This window comes from Bos mutus, chromosome 13, assembly GCF_027580195.1.
Source record: "Bos mutus isolate GX-2022 chromosome 13, NWIPB_WYAK_1.1, whole genome shotgun sequence".
Taxonomy (NCBI): domain Eukaryota; kingdom Metazoa; phylum Chordata; class Mammalia; order Artiodactyla; family Bovidae; genus Bos; species Bos mutus.
This window is the reverse complement of record NC_091629.1, coordinates 43119092-43146879: the sequence shown is the minus strand read 5'-3', so window position 1 is coordinate 43146879 and position 27788 is coordinate 43119092. Positions and strand designations below refer to the sequence as shown.

At 45.5% G+C, this 27788-nt stretch overlaps 1 protein-coding gene across 1 annotated transcript in view; it reads left to right on the top strand.

Moving 5' to 3' along the window:
• PCK1 (phosphoenolpyruvate carboxykinase 1) overlaps positions 1–27788 on the top strand; it is a 43316-nt gene that overhangs the window by 404 nt on the left and 15124 nt on the right. The window contains 3 exon segments of the mRNA XM_070381508.1: positions 1593–1962; positions 21453–21608; positions 21735–21988. Of these exon segments, the coding sequence (XP_070237609.1) occupies positions 21925–21988 (64 nt within the window). The 5' untranslated portion in view covers positions 1593–1962; positions 21453–21608; positions 21735–21924.

Below are 27788 nucleotides of genomic sequence, written 5' to 3'. Positions count from 1 at the left end.
GCTCCCCAGGCAGCGCCAGGGCTGGATTCCAAAGATGGACAGTATTTGGAGCCCACCTGTTGGCCAACCTCAATCCTAAGGCAGTGGGCATGGCTGGCAGCCTCTGGAAGGATCTGGAATGTGGAAGCTTGATTTTGGCAGGGCTTGCTTCTTCAATGAGGCAGGTGACTGTCATGTCCATTCCGGGTTCTCTGTGGAATCTGAACTGACCCTTCCCTTCCTGCTTCCTAAGCCTCCCTGCCATCTTGGATGATATAATATGAGGGGAGGTGGGATGTGTGTTGGGGGGTGGGCATCTTCAGAAGAAGATGCTGAACTTCTGCTAATAGGCTCTTGGAGCACAGGAGACTTGCAAAATGAGATGTGACCCTGTTTCACCCAGAGTGTGGGGGGCAGTTTCCACCAGTTAAACTCTTGATCCTTGTTTATCAGGAGTTAGAGAAGGAGGCAGGCCACTTGCATTTAGTTGAAAATGAAAAGAGCAATTAACTCCTGGGCCCACAACGGTTGAGTCTAAATGCCCCAGATTCGATTTAGTTGCCTCCTTGGTGGGTTTCCTGGTAGCTCAGATGGTAAAGAACCTGCCTGCAATGCAGGAGACCCAGGTTTGATCTCTGGGTCAGGAAGATTCCCTGGGTCGAGAAGATTCCCTGGAGAAGGGAGTGGCTACCCCCTCCAGTATTCTTGCCTGGAGAATTCCATGGATGGAGGAGCCTGATGGGCTACAATTCATGGGATTGCAAAGAATCGGACATGACTGAGCAACTAACACTTTCACTTACCTCCGTACCTCTTCCCAGATGTTTTCTTCTGCAGTTCCTTATCCCTGCTCCATCCAGACCCATCTCCTAATTATCACAAGTGGCCACACAGGGTGTAAGCTGAGCTGTGTGTCTGTTCTAATATCCAGAGCTTTGCATCTGGCTGGGCTTTGCCGTCATCGGTGTCCTTGATGGCACTGATGGGTGTAATGTAGCCCTGCCAAGACCCGGGAGGTCTGCCTGCTCTTCCTAAGGCAAGTGCTATTTCATCTCCTAAACATGCCTGGGGTTGGGATGAGCCAGTCTCCGGTCCTTCCAGTACCCACGTTTAGTTGTCGGTCATTTGGCTCCTCCAGAAGACAAAGGTGCTCACCATGTCTCTTGCACAGGATGTCAGGGGACTTCTGTGTGGTTGACAGCTGCTTGCTGGATGGGTTCCTGGGAGACACTCAGGGGCCTGTAGCCTCTGGCCTTTTAGCATCCAGGGCAGCATTGTTCCTCTGCCCGCCCACAGTATCAGCTTTTGATCAGCCAGTGTGGCTCAGAGTAAAAAAGGGTCCTGCCAAGTGTATGGTGCTTACATAGAACAAGGGCAGGAAGCTACGTTAGTGCTTGGTGCAAGTGTCCGAGCACCTTCTACTTAGCTCTCTTGGCTACAGGCTTTACCTCTAGAGTCTGTTTTTGACCCAGGAGGCATGGATGCGTGGGACAGACACGATATATATTATTAATATTATTTGGAAATGTAATAGATTTACACAGAGATATATGTATGTGGTCAATGTAAAAATATTTTGAAACAACAAAAAATACTAAATGAATGTCTTGCAGGACAGCACTAAATGAGGCAGGCCAGGCTGTCATCGTCTTCTGAAATTATTCCGTCTGCTCAATGTGATGTCATGGACCTTACCTCTTAATGAGTCCCTGCCCCTCTAACTTGAGTGCAAAATCTTTACAAGCCACGTGGTAAACATTGAAGTATTTGAGCGTCCCAAGTGAAAAAGGAGTTTGATGATGCAATGCTGACTAAAGGTTGGAACTGCCAGAAAATCTGCGACAAGGGGTCTTTGTCAGTGGTTGTGTATCCAGTGTATCTGGGACAGAGGGGACCCTCCACAGCTCTTTGTGGAATCGCTGGATGTTGGCGCCTGTAACGCTTCACCATTCATTTTTCTGGCTTCTCCAGCGTCCATGAAGGGTGAGTGTGATTTTTATATCCTGAGTCTCACATAAGTAAATGTCAGGGTGGTTTTCTATTATCACCCTGCAGGGATAATCACCTGAACAATGGAAAGACATCTCTGAAACCCTTCATTTTAAGAAGCCTTCCTAGAACTCTTTACTGTTTTCAACAACTGTTCATCCTGCAGTAGGTGTTGATAATAAACTCAGATAGCTCCATTGTGGGGAGATGGGGGCGCTAAGAATCTTTCAAAAGCAGATCTGATCCCAGAATTTCCGGACTCAACATCCATGGCCCATTTGCCTGAATGGATGGTGGGCCTGCTCTAAGGTAAAGAGAATTTAACACATAATAGGTTAGGAGGTAGCCCTGGTGCTAAGATCCTCAACTGCAGGTATTACTATAATCAACTCAATTCTAAGAAAAAGGAGAGTGAAAGTTAACTTTTACTTTGTTAAATATTAAGAATTGGAGAGCAGATACCAACGTTTTCTTCTGCATAGTTGGTTGTTTCTGTATTTATTTACTTCTGTTGCACTGAAGCCTGACTAGCAACTGGTAGTAAATTATTTTTTAATCCACTTTTACAAGGACTGGATTGGCTCCTCTGCACGTCATAAAGATAACTCATCCCAAAAGAGTACCTAAACAGCCTCACTCTTTTGCCCGAGATGTGATTGCTGTTATTCTGGCTTCAACCAATGGGTTGCCAAGGAGTGTCCGTTTTCAAACATGCCAGTTAACCTGTTTGGCAAACACTGTTGTTGTTATACGGGTCTTTATACTTTGACCTTTGGTATGAACGCAGAGCAAATGTACTTTTATATAATGAGCCATTCAGCATTGCTGGTGGACGGAGGAAGAGTTTGGGGACAGAGAAGGTGTGGGAGAGAATTCTTAAAATTGTGTGGGATGTTTGTGAGAAGGGAAGTGGCAGGGTACAAGCATGGGAATAAAGTGAAAGTTGTTCAGTCATATCCAACTCTTTGCGATCCCAATGGACTATACAGTCCATGGAATTTTTCAGGCCAGAATACTGGAGTGGGTATCTGTTCCATTCTCGAGGGGATCTTCCCAACCCAGGGATCAAACCCAGGTCTCCCGCATTGCAGGCGGATTCTTTACCAGCCGCACCACCAGGGAAGCCCAGTTTTACTGTTAAGCACAAGTTCAGGAAGTGTTCTGAAATTGCCCAGAACTTTATCATTATGACCTCTACTTTGTCCTGCTTCTACATGAAGAAACATTGGGGAAATAAATAGATAAATAAATAATTAATGCTTGATTACATTGTCTGATTAAATGGAGTGTGATAACAAGCGTATTTTGGGGGTAAAAATCTGAAAAGTGCAGCCCATGATTGGTAGTTAACTTACGGGCTGGTCTGCTGAAGAGGTGAAGAGGTCAATGGAAAGGATCTTTTTCTGTACATCATTTTTAAAAATAGTACAAGAAACTAATGCAGAAGAAAAGGTGGTTCACTTTTTTGTTGTTGGAAAAAAATTCTGTAGGTTCAAAAGTCTGAAATACATGCTGGGGGTTTATGGGCTGTTCCATTTGTCTCTACGTCCCAAGGAAGTGTCTCACTGCTATTCAACATCCAGAGGAAGCATAAAGTAGCAGTAAAAGTGGTACCCTGCTTCCCTGCTGTGTGGCCTTCAACTGTTTACTCACCCTCTCTGAGCTTCTATTTTTCCATCTCTAACTTGAGCCTAAAAATAGTGCCTTCTTACTTTTATTATTATGGGGAATAAATGAAATAATCCATGCCAAGTGCTGAAAAAGAACACAGTGCTGGGGATATAGTAAATACAAAATAAATGTCAGGTATTAATATTTTTCACTGATTTGTGCAACGATTATTATTTATAATAAAATGAGTTGATGTCGTTGGAATCCTGTAAGTCTTTTAAGCTTCACTGTTTAGATTTCTTTTGCTAGTTCTAAAATTAAATCTGCCTTAAAAACAAAATGACATCCCTAAATCTTTTGGCACAGAACAGATAGAGAGGTATTATTTTACATTTTTATATTTCTCCTGTAGGTTCAGCGTTAAAAAAAGGTCTAAATTCAGCAACATGGTTGTTGTTGTTCAGTTGCTAAGTCGTGTCCGACTGTTTGTGACCCCATGAAGTGCAGAACACTAGACTTCCCTATCCTTCGCTATCTCGCTGATATTCTCCCTGGTAATCCTACTCTAAAGCCTAAGATGAGTAAGGTCCAACATTGCCCGGTCCTGAGGAGAGCTTGGGATGTCCTGGTCTTCGCAGAAGCTACTCCATTCTTGCTCTTGTCAAGGTCAATGGTAACCATACCGATGGGTCCCTGCTCGGTTCCCAGTGCTCTGACCACCCCTCCGACCCTCCCCTGCTCCCACTCAGCCCAGGTGACTAGAATCTCACCTCTGCTCGAAACACCACCCTGCCCCACACAGAGCCTCCCAGATGCCATGAGAGTTGGTGTCTCCCATCCACCCCCAGATGTCAAGTGACCACCTCTCTCCCACCTGCTCCTGCCACACAGCCCCTTATTGTCCCTCGCACCCTAAGCAGGGTGTCCCTCGAGGACTTTGGAGTTTGAAAGATGGCAGAATGTGCCACCCCAAAGACCTTGCTTTGGCATAAGGATTATTTTGAGCTAAAGGCATGTGGAAAAGATCAGATGCAAGCAGGAGCCCCTAACTCCCTTCCCTTTTCTTTCTTCCTGAAAGCAGGAGATGAAACCCCCACCTGCTGCTTTCCTGATACTAGGAGGAGAGAAACAGTCTTGTCACAGAGATGGGATGTGGAGGCAGAAAGAAATCTGAACAAGCAGACTTGTTCAAATACTTCCTATCTTCCTTTAGTCTCCCCAGGTTTTATTACTTTTCCATGGTTGCCTGTCTTTGCTCAATTGGTGGATAAACACCCAGACCTGGTCCCTTCACTGGGTCTTTGTTCCCTTGGGGGTACCCAAGTCCATGCAACAATCTGCGTTACTCCTGTTAACCTGTCTTGGGTGAGTGCTCAGTTGCTAAGTCGTGTCTGACTCTGCGACTCCATGGACTGTAGCCCACCAGGATCCTCTGTCCATGGGATTCTCTAGGCAAGAGTACTGGAGTGGGTTGCCATTTCCTTCTCCAGAGAATCTTCCCAATCCAAGGATCGAATCTGCATCTCCTGCATTGGCAGATGGTTTCTTTACCACTGAACCACCTGGGAAGCCTGGTAATCTGTCTTAGATCATTTAATTCTCAGGCGCAGCTGGAGATCCTTTGAGGACAAAGGAAAAGTTTTGCCTCCCGTAAAATTTGATCTCAGTTCTTCTGATCCTTCTCTGACCTCCCTGTTTAAAACTGAACCCCCCGTCTGTTGTCAGATCCACGTTCCCCAGCATTCCAGAGTGGCTGGCATCTCCTCTAAAACCTGAAGGCTCATGGTGTACTCACAACAAATATCACTAAAATGCATGCTCCCCGAGGGCCAAGGTCCCTCCTGTGTGTGTGTGCTTTTTAATCTGATGTTTGTTTCTTCCCGGTACTGGGTCAGGTCTGCCACGTGCAAGGCACTCAACAAATGTCTGTTGAATGAATGGACCTGAATGAATAGTTGTGCAATCATTTTATGCAATAAAGTTACCTGGTTTCAAGAGTCAAGTGTTCAGAATAAATATGTAGTGGGTTCCATTTACCTTTTAAGGTTAGCTGTCTATAACCTTGTAACATAACACGTGTCTAATACTTCTTTAACTTCTCAATCTGAAGGGTTTAGAAAGGCTACCTGCCATAAAACAGCAACAGGAAACAATCCCCAGATGGAAGCTGAGAGTCTTTTCATGGTTTCTGTCTTCTCCCCAAAGTCCTTCTGGGTTTTCATCAAGACGTGTTCCAAAATATATATTCTACAGAATTAAAATTCAGAATCATGACTCTGGAAAGGGGAAGGGATCATTTTCCTTTGGAACAAGGGCTGCATTGTGGCTGACAGGGACTCAGAGTCTCTGTGTGTAGGGCTTGCCTCCTGAGATGCAGAGCCAATGGGCTTCTCTTTAGTTTAGGGGTCCTCAGGGTTGTATTTCAGCCAAATATTTGTGAATGGATAGATGGAAGGAAGGAAGCGGGGAAAGAAAGAAGGAAGGAAGGGGCTTGGAAAGCAAACTAGAAGCCCAGATGAGCCAGTGGGAGGCTGGCAGATCAACCAGGTCTCCCAGAGGCTGCTTGGGGCAGGCCAGGAGCCCCTCTGGCAGCCACCCAAGGGGAGACCCATTGTCTAAAGCAGCTTGACTCATATCTCTGGAGAGCAGGACTGTCCTAACGTGGATAATCACCTTGATAAATTGCCTGAGGGTAGGAGAGGTTCCCAGCCAACACCCTAGGTGAGATAAGGAAACTACTCTCGTTAGACTTGGGGAATTCACTTCTATTGCGTTTGCCTTTCCTTGTCTGATGTCGAAAGAGGAGGGCAGCAGGGAAAAGAGTAGAGAGAATGGGGGAGAGGGACGACCAGACAATACTGTGGACACTTGAGCAGCACAGGGATTGGGGCACTGACCCCCCCATAGAGTTGAAAGCACTCATAACGTGCAGTTCTCCCCGCCCATCAGGGGTCCCCTACATTCACATCCAGGGATCCAACAGAATTCACATCCAACAATCCAAGCAGAAAGTTTAAAAACAAAACCAACACTCTCATGGTGGCCTCTGTGTCCAAACCCCAGTTCTGGGTTAAATTTATGTGTGGACCTTCCGCCAACCTACACTGCCCTGCACTGCACACCTGAAGACGTGGAAGCCAGCCCTTCCTACACATACACAAACATCCCATAGAACACACATCACCCCCAAACTGACAAACCTTGCCATATTTACTACTGAAAACACCCATTGTTAGGGGACCTACTGTGTAGTTCCAGCCAGTGTTGTCCAGGGGGTCAACTGTGCTGTGAAATGGCTGAGGTATTGCCTAGAAGTGAAAGTGTTAGACGCTCAGTTGTGTCTGACTCTTTGTGACCCCATGGACTGTAGCCCGTCAGGCTCCTCTATCCATGGAATTCTCTAGGCAAGAATACTGGAGTGGGTAGCCATTTCCTTCTCCAGGGGATCTTCCCAACCCTGGGATCAAACCTGGATCTTCCACATTGCAGGCAGGTTCTTTTCCATCTGAGCCACCAGGGAAGGCTGAGGTTATCTCCTAAGCTGAGGTTATCTTATTAAGCTGCAGGTTGTGTGTCTCTCCTTCCAGCTGTCAGTGAGCTCTGCTGCACACACAGAATCCTCAGTTTGGGGGTGATGTGTGTGCTATGGGATGTTTGTGTATGTGTAGGAAGGGCTGGCTTCCACGTCTTCAGGTGTGCAGTGCAGGGCAGTGTGGGTTGGCGGAATGGTCCACACATAAATTTAACCCAGAACTGGGGTTTGGACACAGAGGCCACCATGAGAGTGTTGGTTTTGTTTTTAAACTTTCTGCTTTGAAAATCATTCTAGATTGACAAGTTGGTTGGTTTAGTCACTAAGTCGTATCCGACTCTTGTGACCCCACGGACTATAGCCTAACCAGTCTCCTCTGTCCATGGGATTCTCCAGGCAAGAATACTGGAGTGGGTTGCCATTTCCTGCTCCAGGAGATCTTCCCAACCCAAGAATCGAGCCCAGGTCTCCTGCATTGCAGGCAGATTCTTTACCGACTGAGCTATGAGGGATTGACAGGAAGTTGCCAAGAAAGAGTGTACGGCAATGGGTGGAAGGGGAGGGGCATGTACCCTTTGCCAAGTCCTCTGTGGTGGTTACATCTTACGTACCTGCAGAGCGATATCAAAACCAGGAAACAGACATGGGTACAGTCCACAGAGTTTACCTAAATTCTCCGTTTTACCTGCACTCCTCTGTGTGTGTGTGTGTGTGTGTAGTTCTTTCACACATGTAGATTTGTGCAGGCACCACCACCATCAAGATACCAAGTACCATCACCCCCCGGAATCCCTCGAAGGACCCCCTCCATGGCCACACCCCCTCTTTCCCATCCCATCCCTGTAACCATAAGAATTTAAGCCCCTTGCAAATTGACAGAAATCTTGGGAAGGATATTGTATTTTTCCATACAACTTGCATGGGAGTGTGTCTGTGTGTGTGCAACAGAACTCAAACATTCCCATGTCTCGCCTGTCTTATCTTGACATTGAGGGCCATGTTGGTCTTTGCAACACAGCCCTGGAACTACGCTGATGTGACAGAATGACTATGACTTCAGTGCTAAATAGCTCACACTCCAAAGTCCTCTCACCCACAAAGTCCACATGTAGACAGCTTCTGACGAGGGGTGGGGATAGCATCTGGGATCTAAGCCTTGTCAGCTGGGTCCCAGAGTGCCAGGGTGTCCGTGGAGATGGGAAGAGAGCCTCGTGGAGGTGGAAGCATTGGGGACTGTTTTACCAGAGTCATTTCCTCCACACCCTTGGAAACCTATGCCATGCCCTGTGACAGCAATTGTTCCATGTAGCACCCCAGAGTGGTAACATTGTGGAGAAAGGATTGTTGTTGTTCAGTTGCTCAGTCATGTCCGACTCTTTGCAACCCCATGGACTACAGCATGCCATGCTTCCCTGGCCTTCACTATCTCTCGGAGTTTGCTCAAACTCATGTCCCATTGAGTTGATGATGCCATCCAACCAACTCATCCTCTGTTGCCCCCTTCTCCTGCCCTCAGTCTTTCCCAACATCAGGATCTTTTCCAATAAGTTGGCTCTTTGTATCAGGTGGCCAAAGTTTGGAGCTTTAGCTTCAGTCCTTATGACAAATATTCAGGGTTGATTTCCTTTAGGATTGACTGATTTTATCTCCTTGTTGTCCAAGGATAAAGGATATGTTTTAAAATCTAGGACAAAGCAGCAAAGCCATGGCCCCTAGGGACCAGGCCCATGGGTGACTCTGGCTGCCAGAAGCAGGGGGATGTCCTCTCCTGAGGGGTCCCATGCTTCCAGCCCCACTCAGCCACAGCCACAGAGAGGCAATGCCTCGAGCCTTATTTTTCTAGACAAGTCAGGGCCTGAGCGTACAAGTAAACTCCTCTGAGTTTCAAACCGTGGCAACTAATTGAAAGAAGTTTTAAGTCCTTTGTCAATCAAACAAAAGGATGCAGGAGGCAGATTGGCCCCAAGCCAAATGGGATATTTCCCATCACTTCCCACTACTTAGTAACAAAAGGAGGGGACTGGATGTTGGCACCATGGATCATTCCAAGAGTACTGTAAGCGCTTTATGAACTTATAAAGTCATTGTTTTTGTCAAATGACAGCTCTGGAGTCATGATAATTAAACTTTGTATAGTGCTGACAGGTTCACCACATCGATGCTGGTGCAGGTGTCCCCCATTTCCTCCTGGAAATGTCCCCCATTTCTTACACACATACACACACACACACACACACACACACTTGCATCCTGCAGGTTTTCTCACTTGCCTGTCTCTTCACTAGTCCAACTCTGAAGCATTCCCTCAGGACTCCTTCACGTCTGCTTCTTCTGTGTCTGCCTGGGCCATACAGCCCATCTAAGCCCCTACCCCTCGTTCCCTGCTCTCTGAGCTCCTGGGAGGTGGTGAAGTACAGGGCTAGCTCCTACAGGGGCACAGATGGTCCCAGATCAGAAGTTGAACTCTCTTTGGGTTCCAGAGAAAGCCACGGGTGGGCTTTGCCTCAGGGAGTAATGCCACCCAAGTTATTTTACGAAGTTCTCTCCTTTCCTTATCTCTGCTCTCATGTCTCTTTGTACCCTTGGGTGCTTAGATTCATGCTTTTGACCAAGCAATGGTAACCATGATCTTTGCTGATGGGAATGCCTGCCTTATCCCCTCTGACTGCAGGAGAGAGATGACACAGGTGTCATTCTGTCGAGGGTGATGGATGAGATGACTGGGTGGCAAGGAGGCAAGCTGCTGGGTCATCTTAACTTCTTAAGGAGCAGGAATCATTTTCCTACAGCCATAAAGATCATAAACATGACCCAGCTCATCTCTCTCTCTCTCCCATGAAAGACACATCCATTATTACAGACAAAACATTTTTCTCATCAGGTTACCATTCATGGAGATGCTCCCTGGGACCCATTTAGTCTTTATTGTTTTAAACGGCCTGGGCTGGAGCATGAGGAAATTAGTCTTCAGTTTGTTGACCTTGAAAGCTTGATCTAGAAGGAGGTGGCGATGCCCACCCTGTCCAGCACCTGCCAGAGGTCTCTGGGCTATCCCACCGCCTCCCTCTCTGCCCCACTGTTTCTTGGCCACAGACTCCCTGGCCTCAGCTTTCCTCATAAATACTAAATGCAGGCCCATCTTGCGGGGAGGGGGGGTCTCCTCCCTCTGATGTAAACATGGCAACTCCTGCTCAACAAAAGTGTGCTTTCCCTGGTAGAGCCATAGTCTAGAATGCTCCTCTCCCCAACACATGATTTCTATCACCACCCCGTGTGTTAGTTTCTCTTTCATCTGAATTCTTGTTCATATGTTTGCCTGATCATTGTTTGTTTCCAGCTTAGAATGTGGCTCCAGGAAGGAAGGGCTCCCTTGATCCCCTCTGTCCCTCAGAGGTGTGAACAGCACCTGACATTCAACCGCTGAGTGAACTTGAAGAATCCAAATGTCGATGTCCTTTAAAAAAAACTTTATAAATCTATCAGTTACTTAAAAAAAATTGAATTATAGTTGATATAATACACTTTTAAGTCTTGAGTTCCTGTGGTAGACAGAGCAAGGCACTGCTGATGGTCTTTTTAAAAATATTTTTAATTAATTAATTTATTTGGCTATGCCAAGTCTTAGTTATGGCATACAGGAGCTTTAGTTACAGCATGTGGGATCTAATTCTCTGACCAGAGTTTGAACAGGGGCCCCTTGCTTTGGGACTTCATGGCCTTAGCCACTGAACCACCAGGCATGTCCCAACTGCTGATGGTCTTGACCTTCCTTGACAACAGCAGACATAAGCATTTGTGATTCCTGAAACTCAGTCTTCTCATCAAACTGTGCAAGCATTTAGCTCTTGCAAACAGGCTCTCCAAGTCAAGGAACATTCCAGAGAAAGAAGGCGCTAGGCTCTGGAGTGGACGTGTACCGACACCCTTCATCTCGCTGTTTACTTTAGCACCATATGTTCACTTTCTTCCCGAGACTTTCATCTGGCTTCTTTCCAGTAGCCTGTCAGGAAGTTATAGACTAAGCACCCTTCAACGGTTAGCCCAGACTTTAGTTGTGTTTTGAAAGATGAATTTAGAGGTAATTTTCCAATTACCAGTGGTCGTCACATAAACAGACAAAAGACCGCTGAGTCTTTGCCTTGGCACAAATGGGCCTTCACTCCAGCAGGAACCGGTTGTGGTGTCTTAGTGATGAATGCAGGGAATCAACAGCTTAAAAGCCAATTAGCTTTCTGCTTCTTTTACTAATGAGGGGACAGTGCCGGGCAGAGTTTGGCTGCTTGAGAGTGGAGTTCAATAGGGCCAGCCGTGGAAGTTAACCTAGCAGAACTGATGAAGGGAACACACTTCAAGGACGTCTGTGTTCTTAGCAGTATCAGAATGCTCATCTTCATCTGATGGAACGATTCTGAGCCCGAATTATCAGTGCAAATGTTCAGGATGTAATAGCTATTGACGCTTATTCTAGATAATAATGCCTAAAGATATCGCTGGGACATTTTTCATGGGAGCTTGACTCTGCAAGTGGAAGTTTTTCTGCACTGTTGCTATCTGCAAAAATGTCAAACTTATACACGCTAATATTCATAAGGTGGCATTGGTATTTGTTTCTACAGTTGTTTGTGTGGCATTGTGCTTCATTATAATGAGTGCGGGTTGTGTCACGGGTTGATGGCACAGGGTGACCAATGGGATGGGGTGAGGGGGTGATCACCTTGAGGCTGTTGCTTGGGCTCAGGGTCTGATTTGCTGCCATGAAGGTCTAGGAACTTAATTCTGTCAGGAAGGCACTGATGTATCAGTTGGTGCCAATTTCTTAATTTACAGCAAAACACTCCCTTTCTAGAAAGATAGGCCCCAACTCTACCATCTAGGGTTTCTCATTTCTCGCAGCTACTGTGATTAGTACTGTGGCTGGTGGACAGACAGACCAGGTGAGTCCTAGCTCCACTGGTTAGCTCCAGCAAGCTGCAACTTTTCTGAGACTCATTTTCTGCCTTTGTAAGACAGCCGTCCGCCTCCTACTCATAGGATGACTGGGAAGATTAAAGGAAAATACTTATGTAAACTGCTGGGTCCAAAAAAGAAGCATTGCATGGTTTTAATGAGACAGCTAAATCCAGTGGTTTAAGAGTATAGACTTCAGGGTCAACGAGTGGCTTCCTGTTCCAGCAGTTGTCCCCTGAAATAAACTGGTTCATTTTTCTGAGATTCAGTCTTTTCATCTGCTAAATGGGATCACAGTAGCATTTACTGAACAGAATATTATTACTGCATAGATTTTCTTGCATAGATCTTCTTATGTTGAAGGACACATGGAGTGGTGATCGTGCTGCCTGGAAATAGCATGGGCTCTGGTGAACAGAATCTGCCCTGTCATGAGGAATCAGTAGTTTGGCTGGTGGAAACCACAGTAGCTATGGTGACACCACCAGCAACCAAGCAGAACAAGCAAGAGGTGAAGGTTGCCTGGTGAGCACAGAACTGAGTGAAGAGGTTGACTGTAGCCGGCAGAGCTTCTCCACCCATCATTTATTGGTATTTCCGGTGGACATGGGTTTGAACAAGCTCTGGGAGTTGGTGATGGACAGGGAAGCCTGGCATGCTGCAGTCCATGGGATCGCAAAGAGTTGGACACGACTGAGTGACTGAACTGAACTGAACTGAACAGGCGGAGGGATTCTCTGTGTGGGGCTGTTTGTGCCATTACCCAGGGCTGAGTTGCATCTCTGGTGTCTACCCCCAGATGCTAGTATCACCACCCCACTGTGATGACCAAAGATGTTGTTGTTCAGTCACTAAGTTGTGTCCAACTCTTTGTGACCCGGTGGACTGTAGCATGCCAGGCTTCCCTGTCCTTCACTGTCTCCCAGAATTTGCTCAAGCTCATGTCCATTGAGTCGATGATACTATCTAACCATCTCATCCTCTGTCACCCTCTCCTCCTGCCCTCAATGTTTCCCAGCATTAGGGTCTTTTCCAGCACTTTACATCAGGTGGTCAAAGTGTTGGAGTCTCAGCTTCAGCTTCAGTCCTTCCAATGAATACTCAGGGTTTTAGACACTGACACATATCCCCAGAGTGAGGACAGAATCACCCCACTGGAGGAGCTCTAGTCTAAGGGGCAGCCTCACCCCGAAGTCCACTGTCCTCTGTAACACACTTCAGTGTCCACACCTGTGCAGACTCCTCCCTGACTGAAAGTGTGCTTTGATCTTCCCTTTTCCAGACTAATCTCTGCTATCATTTGTCTGATGACAGATACCGAACGGCTACAGTGAACCAAGTACCTGGCGGGTAGTTTATCGGGGAGTGAGGCTCAGCCTCTCCCTCGGGGACACTCCCTCCAGACCTTCCACCTCACGCCCTCCGTCCACACTCTCCTGCTCGGGTCTCTGTCTTGACTCCAGCTTTGGAATCTCCCTTCAGCCTGGACCAGGACACCCCTCGCCCCCTCGGAATCAAGACTTCTCTGCAGAGAATCGCTTCTCTGGAGAGCTCATCTTTTCCCCCGTGTGATTGCCCACGGCATCTTCTAGCATTGTGATCCTGGGGGATGCGAATAAGCCTCGCTGGACCACAGGTTCCTGTGTAAAACGAGAACAATGATGTGTCCCCCAGGTGATGCTTGCATGCAGGTGGACCGAGATTCCAGGCCCTTTTACCTGTTCTCTCTCTTTTCTAAGGATAACCTTGTTCTCAATTGTACCTCCTCTGACCGCTTGATATTTACCACAGAGTGATTTTTAAAGACAGGGTTAAGTTATCGTGTCTAAACTTCAGTTTTTGGTTCTATATTCCTGATGCCTATATTTGTCTGCATTACCATCCAGTTTCAAAATGCTCCTTACCAGCAGAACTCAGTAGTCTGTAGATCTCTATATCATGGCCAGAATAACTTTGTTGTTGTTGCTGAGTCGCTAAGTCATCTCTGACTCTTTGCAACCCCAAGGACTGTAGCCCACCAGGCTCCTCTGTCCATGGGATTTCCCAGGCAAGAATACTGAGTGGGTTGCCGTTTCCTTCTCTAGGGGATCTTCCCGGATCAGGGATAGAACTTGTGTCTCCCGTATTGGCAGGTGGATTCTTTACCACTGAACCACCAGGGAAGCCCCATCTAGAAGAGCTTGCCCCATTGTAATTTGGACTAATGTCAGAGAAGGCTTGGCTGAATTAGTAAAAGTGCAAATAATTTTCCAATTTACGAAATAAGGTATTTTATCACATTCAAAACAAGCAAGAACTGGGCTAGTTAACTATGGGTGAAGAAGACGGGGAACTTCATTTTGTAAGATCTGGATTGCCTGTGCATTTTTTGTCCCTGTGCAGTACCCACCAGTACATAAGTGTATCCATAATCTCTGCTCTGCTTAATGTGTTAGGGAACAGCTTGAACTCTTAAGGAGCTTCAACAGTCACCAGAAATCCTGTTGACACGGTTAATTTGCTTAGCAAAGGCTTTCTCAAAGGATCTTAAAAGGTAAACTTTAACTCGGCCTCTGTCAGGATTGCCGTTAGAGGTGCAGAACTGATGAAGTTCACTTAGCTTGTTTCCACCTCTGCTGCACTTACCAGGGCAACAGTTCCATATTCCTGAAATACATAATGTTCATGTCATGACACCGTTTTTATAACTGCTTCACATAATTTAATTTGGGGCACCCAATTTAATTGTGTGTGTCCTGCTTTAACTATGGATTTTTCAAAGGTAAATGAATATTTTTAACAGGAAATCTTAATTCCTGCTCACCCACACCAGCTCCTTGTTCTTTGTCTTAGAACTTGAATCATTGCCATGAGGTCTCCCGGAAAGCTTGCTTGTCTAGACATGGGTCAGATTTGCGCTGGTCTCTAACAAACTGTGTTAATTTCTTCGATATTCAGTTTCAGTGTTTTGGAATTATCTTCCATTTTTCTCCCTTCTCAGAATCATAAAGATCAGATTTAAGAAGAGAAGGGGTCTAGAGGCAGAAAACAGGACGTTTTCATATAAAATCCTGTCCACAGGATCTCTCAGATCTGCAAAATGAAAATGGATGGGTTAGCATGACAGAATTCTGAAAAGATCTTTAAGAGAGAGAGGGCAGAAGGGGAGCCATGGAAGAAGGCAGAAATGTCACACAGGGTGTTTCATAAAACACATGAAATGGCTCTCTAAGCCATTTAGAGATAATGTGACGTTTAAGGCTGGAGAGGCAGTGCTGGCTGTGGAGGGGTGGGGCTGGCCCAGGAATATTGGGTCTTTAGTATATGCCCTGATGGAGGGCAAGATTAGGAGAAAGATGGGACACCAACCACAGTTACCAAGTAAATTCATACAAGGCCAGCAACATCGACCATTTGTTGTTGTTGTTCAGTCGCTAAGTAATGTCCCATTCTTTGTGACTTCATGGACTGTAGCACACCAGGCTCCTCTGTCCTCCACTGTGTCCCGGAGTTTGCTCAAATTCTTATCTATTGAGTCGACAATGCTATCTAACCATTTTATCCTCTGCCGCCCCCTTTTCCATTTGCCTTCAATCTTTCCCAGCATCAGGGTCTTTTCCAATGAGTTGGTCTTTTCCATCAGGTGGCCAAAGTATTGGAGCTTCAGTTTCAGCATCAGTCTTTAAAGCCCCAAAATGGAAACAACCCAAGTGTCCATCAATGGGTAAGCAAAACGCGATATAAACACACAGTGGAATACTATTCAGCCACGAAAAGGTATGAAGTATTGACATATCCTACAATGCGGATAAACCTTGAAAATATTATGCTAAATGAAGGAAGCTCCAAAAGGCCACATTTTGTATGATTCCATTTATAGAAAATTTGATTTCATTTACAGGCAAATCTATAGAGATGGAAAAGGGATTGGTGGTTGCTAAGGGGTTAGGAGATAGTAATGAGGAGTAGCTGGGAATGAGCGACTCATTTCCCTTTGAGGTTATGAAATGTTTTAAAAGTGAGTGGGGTGATGGTTGCTTACTTCTGTGAATATATTAAAAACCACTGAACTGTACACTGTACTTTTAAAGGATGAATTATTTTAGGGTGTCTGAATTATGTTATGGGGGGGAGAGAATTAGGAGGTTATGGTCATAAAAACTTGAAATAGGATTTTTATAATCATTATTTCTGTTAACAAAAGCAATACTTCCAGTTGCTGAGTTGCTGGAAAGAGTTTGGGGTTTGGAATTCAGAGACCTGCCTCTAAGCTTCAGGCAAATCTCTTAAACTCCCAGGGCCTCAATTTCCTCATCGAAACCTTAGGGAGTTAGATAAAATGATCCATGTGTTCCTTTCCAACTCTAAATGTTCTGTGATTTCCAAGATTCTCCTCCTATCTTCTTTCTTCCTAAGCATCACCCCCAGAAAATTCCACCTGACACCTCCCTGCTATCACTGACATGAAGAGGGCTTATTGTGTTAAATAACTTTGAATGTTTTATATGCTGGGTTTCCTTTGCACAGGATATCCTTAAAGCCGGACATTCTTAACTCTTCTTAAACTGTCCCATACAATTCTAAAATTATTTAGAAACATCATGCATGGGTCATCAGAATTGTGACCATTGACCTATGTTTATGTAACCTTCTGGTTACACAATCAAGCCAGGTGAGGTTAGAAAAAGGAGTGTCTGGACTTTTGTCCAGTATCTGCCCGTGGGATCAATTTATCACCTTATTTTCTTTCTTGATTCCTGTTTATGTCTCCTGATCTTATTCAAAGTGACTTGAAAACATTAGGTACAGCTCTTGATTCTATTAAACTGATGGCTCTAAGTGAAAAAAACAAGACTGTCAACTTAGAGCTGCAGATAAGGCCAGTTTCTGGGGACATGAGGACAGCAAGCTTTACCTGAAACTGACATCTGAAAGTTAAAGGTGGAGGGGGCTGGTGGGGAGGAAAGAAAGTAAAGAAAAGGAGTTATGTTACAGTCGGTAAAGGTTAGAAATGAATCACCAGATCAGGGTAGGAAACCAAGTAATAAAATAAGTGCATAATAGTGGGTTGCCAGGCAGACAGTGGGCTAATACTAAAGTGACAATTGAATACAGAAGTGGGGGCTGAGCGAGGGAAGAGTGGGCGAGATGGAAAAACAAAGGAAGACATCATCAAAGCCAACACAGAGGGGAAGAGCAGTCTGTCACATTGTCTTTGGAGAAATTAAGAAGCCAGACAAATTATAAGTGTATCTTCCCTGGGAAACATGATCAGACAGTCTCAGGTTGGCACTCCTGGAGGGGTGGTGAGTGGCGCTGTGGGGTCCTATGGGTTGACGTCTCCGACTCCTTTGGGGACAGTCAGGACTTGACAGGGTTTGCAGGTGTCAGCGAAGTGCAAGAGTGAGAGCAGGGTGATGCTTGGGGGTTTTGCAGGACCTCTGGATTTTTCTGTTCAGAAAGAGAATAGCAGACAGAGGCAAAGACAAGTAATGTTATTGGGGAGGGGAGAGCTGTGTATTCAGCTGTGGGCTGCCAGGCCTTATCGCTCTGATTTTTCCCAAGGCCCCGTGCAATGGGGCTATTCTCATTGTGCTGTTCCATACGAGAACCCTGGGACAGCTTGCATGACCACACGCACCAAGGATGCCCTGCTTCTAACCTCCCTGACACCTGTCTCCCTTCCTGGGTCTCCTTCTGGAGCCACTGCATGCATGGTTGAACATGCCTCTCCCAGCCAGGGCTGGAGGGAGGGGTTTTCAGGGACCACCTGGACTTGGATGACATGGATTTCGCTTGTCCTGACACCATAAAGGAAATGGACAGGGCCACTCTGAACACTTGATCTTTTTTTGCATTCAGTTGTCTTTTTCTTCTCTCCATTGGCAATGGCTTCAGAATAATGCCTTGCACAGAGTGTGTCTCATTGTATCTCAGGAACAAGCTGCACAGAAACCCCCCATCCCCCTCCCCCCAACAAACACCAGCCATGCCCAAGCAGCCTGCAGAGCTGGCCACAGCCTGGGGTTCAGGTGGGCCTCAGGTGATGCATGGGGCAGCTTAGCTCAGCGTCCAGGTGAAAGGAAGGGTCTTGGCAAGATGGGATTCCTCACTCCATCTCTCTCTAGCCCACAGAGTCAGGCAACCACACACAGCCACAGTGGCCTCTGCAGTCTAAGAAGGGTTTCAGTCTCCTTCTAGAAGTTTCTCTCCAGTTCTCAAATGTCATGACCAAAGGAAGGAAGAAAGTCTGACTTTGAAATTGATGCCTTGACACAGCAAGGCAAAGAAAGTTTCTAGCGGACGGCCCAGGCCTTGCTGTTTTGTGAAGATAACAGGAAGAGTAATTTGTTTTCAGAGTGTAATTTTATTGTATCTTAATGCAAAAGAAGGTGAGATAAATTCCTTATTATTTTATAATAACCCTATCATTTTTAGAATACCATACTGTTTTAATAACCATTTCACTGCAAGTGATGAATATGTAATTGCATTTCTTATATGTTAGCATATTATAAGTTAGCACCAAAAGCTTTCCTTTTTTCCTCCTTTAATTTTTATATTTTCACCATTGAAAATCTTTTAAACATTTCAAATGGCTCATTCAGGCTTATATTGTAGACTTTGCGCCACAAACCTTTTGCCATCATCTTTCTTTTTCAGATGGCAAATTACCATGAAAGGTTTAATGAATAAATAAATTAAAAATGACCAGAGAAAGGTCCCAGCAAAGCAGTATGTGTTTGGGGCATTTTGGCTGACATTTAGCAGATAGAGACGGTCTTATGATCTTATGATGAAAGATGAACTTAAGCCCCCCCACCACCCACGCTGACTCTCCTTCCTGACTCCTAAGAGTTTTCATGGCGTGGTTATGTAAATGCACAGAACATGAGGGAAATTATTGTTTAAAAAACAAATGAATCACCAATTTAAAGGCGTTTCTGCATTCTCGCTCTTATGTCTATGGTGACTCATGACGGTACTGCTTTTTCAGAGATGGAGTTTGGAACAAGTTTGCAGGCCTGTATTGATCCCTTTGTTAACTTACCATCGATCATCTAATTTAGTGCTGTTGTTATTTATTCCCAGCAAGACACTTGCTTGGGTTTTTTGGTACTTTGTTTACTCAAAGAAGAATTCTTGTACAAAGTCAGGAAACTAGAGAGGTAAAGTACTTAGTACGGATAAAACCTGGAGCCTTCTTGATGTGCTTGGAAGTCCACACAAGACATAAGAGTGGCAAGGAATCTGGGGCCTGGGCAGGGCCCCCAGAGCTGTCCTCCTGTTATGTTAAGGGGAACATTTACTTCTGGCTGATTTTCCCTTAGCCCAGTGTTAAGACTCAAAGCTCCCATCATTTTTTTTGGTGGCAGGGTCGGCAGGGGAGCACCATGCAGCATACTGGATCTTAGTTTTCCGACAAGGGATCAACCCATGCCCCCTGCAGTAGAAATGTGGAGTCTTAACCTCTAGGCTGCAAGGGAAGTCCCAAGCTCCCATCCTTAAACCCAATGTTGTGAGGAACCCAGGAGTAGATGACTCAGAGTTGGGCTCCTCTTAACCAAGCTCATGAGACTGATGTTTAGAACAAGAACCCCAACATGCTAACCTGCAATGAGACCAGAGCTGTGCTGGGACTGAGCTCCTGGCATCTACATCCTGCATGGCTTTCAGAAGCCAAATTATACTCTCAGCATGCCCAGGAGTGGAGAACTCAAGCAAAGGAGTTGGTTAGCATAAGCTGAATTTACTTATGCAGACAACAGCAGCCACTGGATATTTACCATGATCAGATCTGGGACATAATCATGACCAAGACTGACAAGGTGTTTGTCCAGCACAGAGCTCATCATGATTGAGTCAGGGATTCTGAATTTAACCTGTAACAATTGAAGACACTAATGTCAAGTAGTAGTAAAGGAAGTAAAGGAAAGAGACACATGAGGAGACAGTGTGCTGGGGGGTCCTGGGAAGGGCTGAGCCCCGAGTGGCAGGAGGAATGCTCCAGGCAGAGACAAGAGCAGGTGCAAAGGCCCTGAGGTAGAAACAAAGGTGGCTCAAGGATGTGACCAAGTTTAACTCACAAAAAGGAAGCTGGTTTTGGAGTTCTGAAGAGCTCCTTGTAGCTCCCAGGGGCTGATCACAGACTGATATGGAGGGTGAGGTAAGCAGATTTAAAAAAACCAATGGCGGTTTTTTTGATATTGATATTGATACCTGTGGCGGATTCATTTTGATATTTGGCAAAACTAATACAATTATGTAAAGTTTAAAAATAAAATAAAATTAGAAAAAAATAAATTAAAAAAATTAAAAAACCAATGGACTGAAAATTTTCAGATTCTTCTTGTTGCTCTATGCACCATCCCACACCCATCTCATCCTTCACATCAGTTAGCACGGTATCTGGCCTCATGAATTGCATGAATATGGGCTTCCCTGGTGGCTCAGATGGTAAAGAATCTACCTGCAATACAGGAGAGTGGAGTTCAATCCCTGGGTCAGTAAGATCCCCTGGAGAAGGGAATGGCAACCCACTCCAGTATCCTTGACTGGAAAATTCCATGGACAGAGGAGCCTGGTGGGCCACAGTCCATGGGGTCGCAAAGAGTCAGACATGACTGAGTGATTAACACACTTTATGTATCAGTAAATGTCCCAGGCACTTGTAGAAAGGGAAGGAGCAGCATGGGCAAAAACTTATTTAGCAAAAGTAAATCCCCTTTTGTTAAAATGTGAGTGCCTGCAACTGGAGATAGTAAGGTCATCTCACAGAGATTACCCATCCAGGCCTCTATTTGCATGGAAAGTTAGATTTCATCTCTGACTTACACTTAAAAAAAAAAAGAACAACATGTGTCATATGAAACTTTTTTGACATGACAATACCTGGAATAATTAGATACATAAAGAACAATGAAACGCCAAGTGTTTCTAAGTATATTTGGAGCAGTTATTATCCACCATCAGTGCCTTTCAAATGTCACTTGTGGAGTGTTCCTCTGTTTGTCTTGAAGAAAACTTTTTCGCTGTTCTTCTTTAAAGTAGTTGAGAGTATTTTAAATCTCTGTGTTGAACTAAGGCAAGTCACTCCAAAATTAAAGTGCTCAAAACCTTTATTTTGAAAAGCCCAAGTGGTGCCCATCAAATCAGTGAGAAGAACATTCTCTTTTCAGAATTTAGCATGCTCTTCTGGAAATGTCAGATGTGCTCTCATTTAAATAATGTGACATCTCACAAGGAGACGTCTGATGAGCATCGCATTCAATTGTTAAAAGTACGACAAAAAAAGTCCAAGAAGTTCCCCCCACCCCAAAATCTATCATTAATAATTCACATGAGCTACTTTATATGTGGACGCCTACTGAATGTGATTTAATTTCTCTCTCTTTCTTTCTCTCTGCAAATGGAGGCTCTGAAGACTCATTTTAACAGAATCAACACCTGAAATTTTCACTTGAAAGGAAAAAACAAAGCATTACATTTGCTCAGCTGTGTTTTGCGTGTTCAAAATGTATGCAAAAATGTTCTAAACACAGAAGTGCTTGACGTGCATCTTTAAATACAGGTATTTTGCAAACATGACGTGCCCTCCAGCATGTGAAATTTTATTTATTTATTTTTTAAATTTTATTTTATTTTTAAACTTTACATAATTGTATTCAGCATGTGAAATTTTAATTTACCACCACAGGCCAGCTCACGGAGAATCCAAGCTTGCTTGTTTGTGGCTCGTTGCATTTTTCACAGGTGCCCACAGCATTCAAAACGCTCATGAATCTTGAAACTTGGAACCCAGAAGTTATAATTTGCTGAATAGAAATAAACACAAGAAATAAACACGAGTCCCTGAAGGACTGGTTCATGGCTACCATTTTCCTGAAATGCCAGAGGACCAGGAAGACAAATGTCTTCCCATCCTGAATACAGGATGGGTTGATGGAACAGGTCAGTGGGAAGGGTACTAAAGAGCTGTTCCTATGCCTGGGATTCAGCCTTTTCCTCTTTCTCTTCCTTTGCCTTGCGTGCATGCTCAGTCACTTTAGTCGTGTCCAATTCTGTGTGACCCCATGGACTATAGCCCACCAGGCTCCTCTGTTCGTGAGTTTCTCCAGGCAAGAATACTGACGTGGGTTGCCATGCCCTCCTCCAGGGGATTCTTCCCAACCCAGGGATCAAAACTGCGTCTCTTATGTCTTCTTTGCTTGCCACCCTTGGTCAAAATATGGAGGCCTGACTTTAGCCCAGGGAGAAAAAGGCTGACCTTGCTGTCAGGTGAATTCTTGGACAGGCGGCTCACCCTTACCTGTGGACCAGCCGTGGCACCCACAGTGTCAGGACCAATGGCTTCCCCAGTGCTGAATGAGATCAGGGATGGAAAACCATTAAGAAATGCTGCTCGCACAGCCCCCCAGTCCAGGACATGGCTCTGTGAAGGAGAGACCGTCCTCTGTTGGAGAAAGTCAAGTCAGGAGGACCTGAGTCACCGTGGGCACTTGGGATGTGGCCCATGATGCAGAATCAAGCGGGGAGGGAAGCGTGGTGGGCTGCCATGCTCCCTCTTCCCGGGCTTAAATTAATTTCTTCAAATGTTCTCGTTAGTTAACGATGATTGATAGAGTGGAGATATTATTAATAAAAATTAGGTACCCAGCCTGGGAATGGACTTTGGTTCGTGCCTCGGCACTTAGCAAAGGTCAGGTGTGAAAAGGGTATTTTCAGCGGCTTGCGATTGGAATGCGTCTGGCCAGATGGAAAATGACTCCAGCCATTTATCAAAGCTGTCAAGACACGTCTCCCACCAGAATTGTTTACCAATATTCACAATGAGCTCTGCGGGCTGATAATAGAAGCCCGGTTGGCTGGAACTCTGGATTTGGGGAACGACTCGGGATATTTAGTGCACCTATTTGATTCAGTGTGGGTACTCCTGTGGTTGCTGATGGTCTTAATTATGAGAAGGCACTGTGGGACTTCTGGAAAAGTAAACAACACTGCTCAGAAAAACGCCTTCCCGGCAGCTTCGAATAAGTCCAGGTAGACCGTGCTCCAGGGAGCTGATGCAACGAGGGGAATGGAGTGAAAAACGAGCCGCTCGCTCCACACATGATAACATGAGTCTGATTCCAGGAAATGAGAGGGTAGAAGAGTAGACAGGAAAGCATATGGAAAAAGTTAAATAAAAACCTGAGGTGCTGCTGCTGTTGCTCCACGGTTAGGGATTTAGTAGGGGTGGTGCATGGATTGGGCGTATTTATCGCCTGCACCATGTGCTTGTCACTATGGCCGTGGGAAGTTCCACTCCTCCTTGTATAGAACTTGTCCTCCAGCTTGGTTTGTTTAGCGATCGTTTGCTGTACACCTACTATGTGCCGGGCTTGGTTTAAGGGGGCGGAGTTTGATGAAAGGAGTGAGAACACAGACTCCTAGAAATCAGGGGTCTTGCCTTTGCCTTTCTGTCCCTGCGAAAAAAAACATACAGTGTGGAATCTAGAAAAGTGGTACAGATGAACCTATTTGCAGGCAGAAATAGAGATGCAGATGTAGAAAGCCAACTTGTAGACATAGTGGGGAGAAAGGGAGGGCAGGTCGGATTGGGAGAGTAGCATTGATGTATTTACATTGCCACGTGTAAAATAGATAGCTAGTGGGAAGCTGCTGTAAAGCACAGGGAGCTCAGCTAGGTGCTCTGTGATGACCTAGAGCGGTGGGATGGGAAGGGTGGGAGGGAGGGCTAAGAGGGAGGAAATATATGTATCCATATAGCTGATTCACATTGTTGTAGAGTAGAAACTAGCACAACATCATAAAGCAATTATACTCCAATAAAAAATAAAAACATAAAGGTGTTTATTTGGGCTACCAGGTATGATCTGGCTACCCTCTGATGTAAGTACTATAATTATCCTCACCTAAGGGGTGAGGAGACTGAAGAAGCATACAAAGACTATGACTTGACTAGGCCACGTGGTCCAGGCAGCAATGGAAGTGTTGGACTCTGGCGTCCATGCTGTTGGCTACTATGCCTCCCTGAAGGACACTGGGGGTCCCATCTTCAGGTTGAAATACCCAGCCAATCTCTGTTTCTCATGACTGGAATGCTCAGAGAGGGTCCACTGCTCAGCGACGTTGACCCATCTCTGTATTAAAACTGGTGTCTGGGAGCCCAGACTTCCCACTGTGTTCCAGCCCCATAGCAGTTGGCCCTGCCACGTGGAGAGGGAGCCCACAGGGGCTTGTGGGCTGAGGTCAGCCCCTGAGACAGACGACTGTGCCCTAGACCCTGTGGTCCTGGCCAGGCACACCCGCAACAAGGCAGAGAAGGATTGAGAAAGAGGCCTCTTGCGTCACAGCTTCCCTGAGCCAATACAGGGAAAGTAACCTGGCCTAACCTCGGCTTTTGGCAGAACTGCAGAATGGAATTTTTTTTTTAAGTTTTTTTTTTTTTTTGATGTGGACCATTTTAAAAGTCTTTACTGAACTTGTTACAACACTGCTTCTGTTTTATGTTTGGGATTTTTGGCTGTGAAGCATGTGGGATTCTAGCTCCCTGACCAGAGATCAAATCCTCACCCCCTGCATTGGAAGCTGAAGTCTTAACCACTGGATTGACCACCAGGGAAGTCCCTGGAATTCTGCCTGATTGAAAATTAAAGAATGACAGACACTAACACATATAAGGGGCAGAGGTCTCCCCAGCTCCTGCTTCCCATTTTCCCATCTGAAACACTGACTCACTGATGAGATGAATCTCCTCTATCTGTGTTGGCCTGATTCTAGGTGCCTCCAGCAGATTTCTCACCCCTTTGACAATTTTACTTTTTCCTGAAATACCCAAAACACCAAAATGGAAGTTCCTTTCCACCTTTACCATTTATTTTACTTGGTTGCCTCTTCAAAGCAACACAGACTAGTTTAGTGAAGGGGGCTTATGGGCTGGCATCTTTCCCCATCAGACTCTGTGGTCATTGTTCAAACAGGGTTTTCTGTGTGTATGAAGTTGGACTCTGATGCAGTACCAGGATGTAAGAATAGCATCCTGACGGACTTCCATTTCCTCCATATTTCAACTTGAAAATACTTCAGGGTATCATGCCTAAGTTAGATGCTTCAGTCCCTGATGAAACGTGCTGGCTGGACCCCGACCCTGTGTCACGTGTCCCTGAGTCTCGATGTTGTGAATTCCCGCCCCCAACCCTTGGCTTCCACAGTGGCTCAGTGGTAAAGAACCCGTCTGCAATGCAGGAGACGTATGAGATGCAGGTTCAATCCCTGGGTTGAGAAGATGCCCTGGAGGAGGGCACGGCAACCCACTCCAGCATTCTTGCCTGGAGAATCCCATGGACAGAGGAGCCTGGCAGGCTACATTCCATGGGGTCGTGAATGAGTTGGACACGAGTGAAGTGATTTAGCATGCACGCACCCTCAGGAGAGGAGCTGAGAGTGTTTGATGTACTGAGTTTGGAGAATTATCCCTAGCATACATCAGAAAAGATATTTTAGTTCTGAGCCGTAACATCGCGGGCGTGCGGAAGAATTTGCATAGTTACTGTGGAACACTGGGGAAGAGGAGTGTTCAGTTCCCGAGCAATTGTCACTGTTTCGGAGACAGTTAACTGCGCTGCAAAGTGGATCTATTTTCTCGCTGCAGAACAAGTGTGTTGGATTGTTTTTGTGGTAACGATGCAATGAGTTCTCTTTGCTCCATACCTCACCTGGTGGTGCTGTCTTTTCTCTGCTAGTGTGCTTGGAACAGTATTCTGTGTTCTCCCAGACACTGCGAAAATGGACTTAACTTCCTCTGTAGCACTTGAAATCCCAAGGGCACTGAGAGTCAGAAAGGCCATCTCATTTTAGAGATAAGGAAACTGAGACTGTAGGTGACCGATCCAGGGACACTGAGCACAGGGGGCACACGCATTTTCAAAGACCATGTGGAGCTGTTTTGCCCAGCTAGCACCCTCCACACTGAAAATCAGAGTAGAAAGTTGGAATATAGAAATAATAGAAGATTGGGGATTGGAGCCAAAATCTGGCTACACTCTGAATGCAGCATGAAACTGACGAAGAGAACTAAGGCAAGGTTGCAAAAAAAAAAAAATTAGGGCAAACCCGAGTTTTTAATTTTCTTTTGTAGTTTTTTTTTTTTTTTTTGACCATTCTCCAGCCGATGTAGCTGTGCACCTAAGTTAGCCGGCATGTGACTCTGACTTCCCATTTTAATATGTACACGTAGCATGGACACTAAGTCCTCCCCAGCCTCCAACAAGAAAGGAGACTTAGCAGACACAGAGTCACTGATTTTCCAAAGTAAGTGATAGGGGAAGAAGATGAAAACCAAAGCCACCGGGGACCTCAGAATACATGGCAATGAACATGTGCAGTGTCTCATTCGCCTCCTCCCCACACAGGTGAATAGAGTGAGGCATGGATGCCGGTCTCAGGTTTCCAGAGAAGCTGGGCCCAGAATCGACCTGGGTCTCCTGAGTTGGGGTTCTGTGTAGGTTGGAATCTTGTCTTACAGAAGATGTTTTTGGCTGCAAACCATAAGCCACCTAATTCAAACAGCCATCTAGCAAAGGTGGCCCAGAGGAGTCGTGGACTTTTTCTGCTGATCCTGACTTGGAGGGTGATTCTCCTGTCCCCGCTTGGTGCCCCAGCTTCCACAGCTGTTAAGCGTCAGCATCCCACAGAGGTGACCCTGTGCTCTGAGGTCATTCACGGGGTGGATGTGGGGTGGGATGTTGAATTCCAACATGTGCATCACTCTTGCACACCCAGATGGTCTTTACAGCTCTCTAAACACCTGGCAGAGAAATCTTCAAAGGAAATAAACAAGACTTTATAGAGTCGCTATTTCCATGGGTCACTAATGACTGAAAGGGGAGATAGCCAAGCCCCTAGATAGATTCTAACATTTGGTTATTAGCATTCATTTAACACATATTATGTGCATGTCTTTGGTGCAAAAATTTTGCTTTATTAACATGCGGGGGCAAAATGGGTTCCTTCTAGATCCATTTTTATTTCTTCATTAAGCTGGATGAGCATCATCTTTTAAGGACCTCAATTGTATGACTCTATGGCTTTAAAATAGGAACTCAACTCATTTAGCTCTGTAAAACAAAAGAGGATAAAACAAGACCCCTCCGAGCTGTAGAGATTTTAAGATTCCCCATAAAAGTAGAATATCTAAATATTTGTCTCTAACAAACATGGCCAGAGTGGCTGATGGCAATTTCCCAGGGCAGGTGACTCCGCGCAGATCATTGCAGGACTGGCCAGTGTTTTCCTGCTGTTGGAAACTTCCACGGCTGGGCCAGTCTGTGCCCATGGAGCAGCATCCGTGACAATGGACACCCAGAGTTGATTTGAGCACAACCTTTGACACCAGGACAAGACATGGGATTTACACTGTTAGTTTCTTATCATCTCCTAGAAAACCACTGTCCCTTTGATCTTTACCAGAAAAGGGGCAGGCTGACACAGGAATTCAGATTCCTGAACTGAAGGACATTTTTGTGGTCACTCCCATCAGTTTTGCGGTAGAGTAGAGAGGTCAGGAAGCAACAGTTAGAACTGGACATGGAACAACAGACTGGTTCCAAATCAGGAAAGAAGTACGTCAAGGCTGTATATCGTCACCCTGCTTATTTAACTTATATGCAGAGTACATCATGAGAAACGCTGGGCTGGAAGAAGCACAAACTGGAATCAAGATTGCCGGGAGAAATATCAATAACCTCAG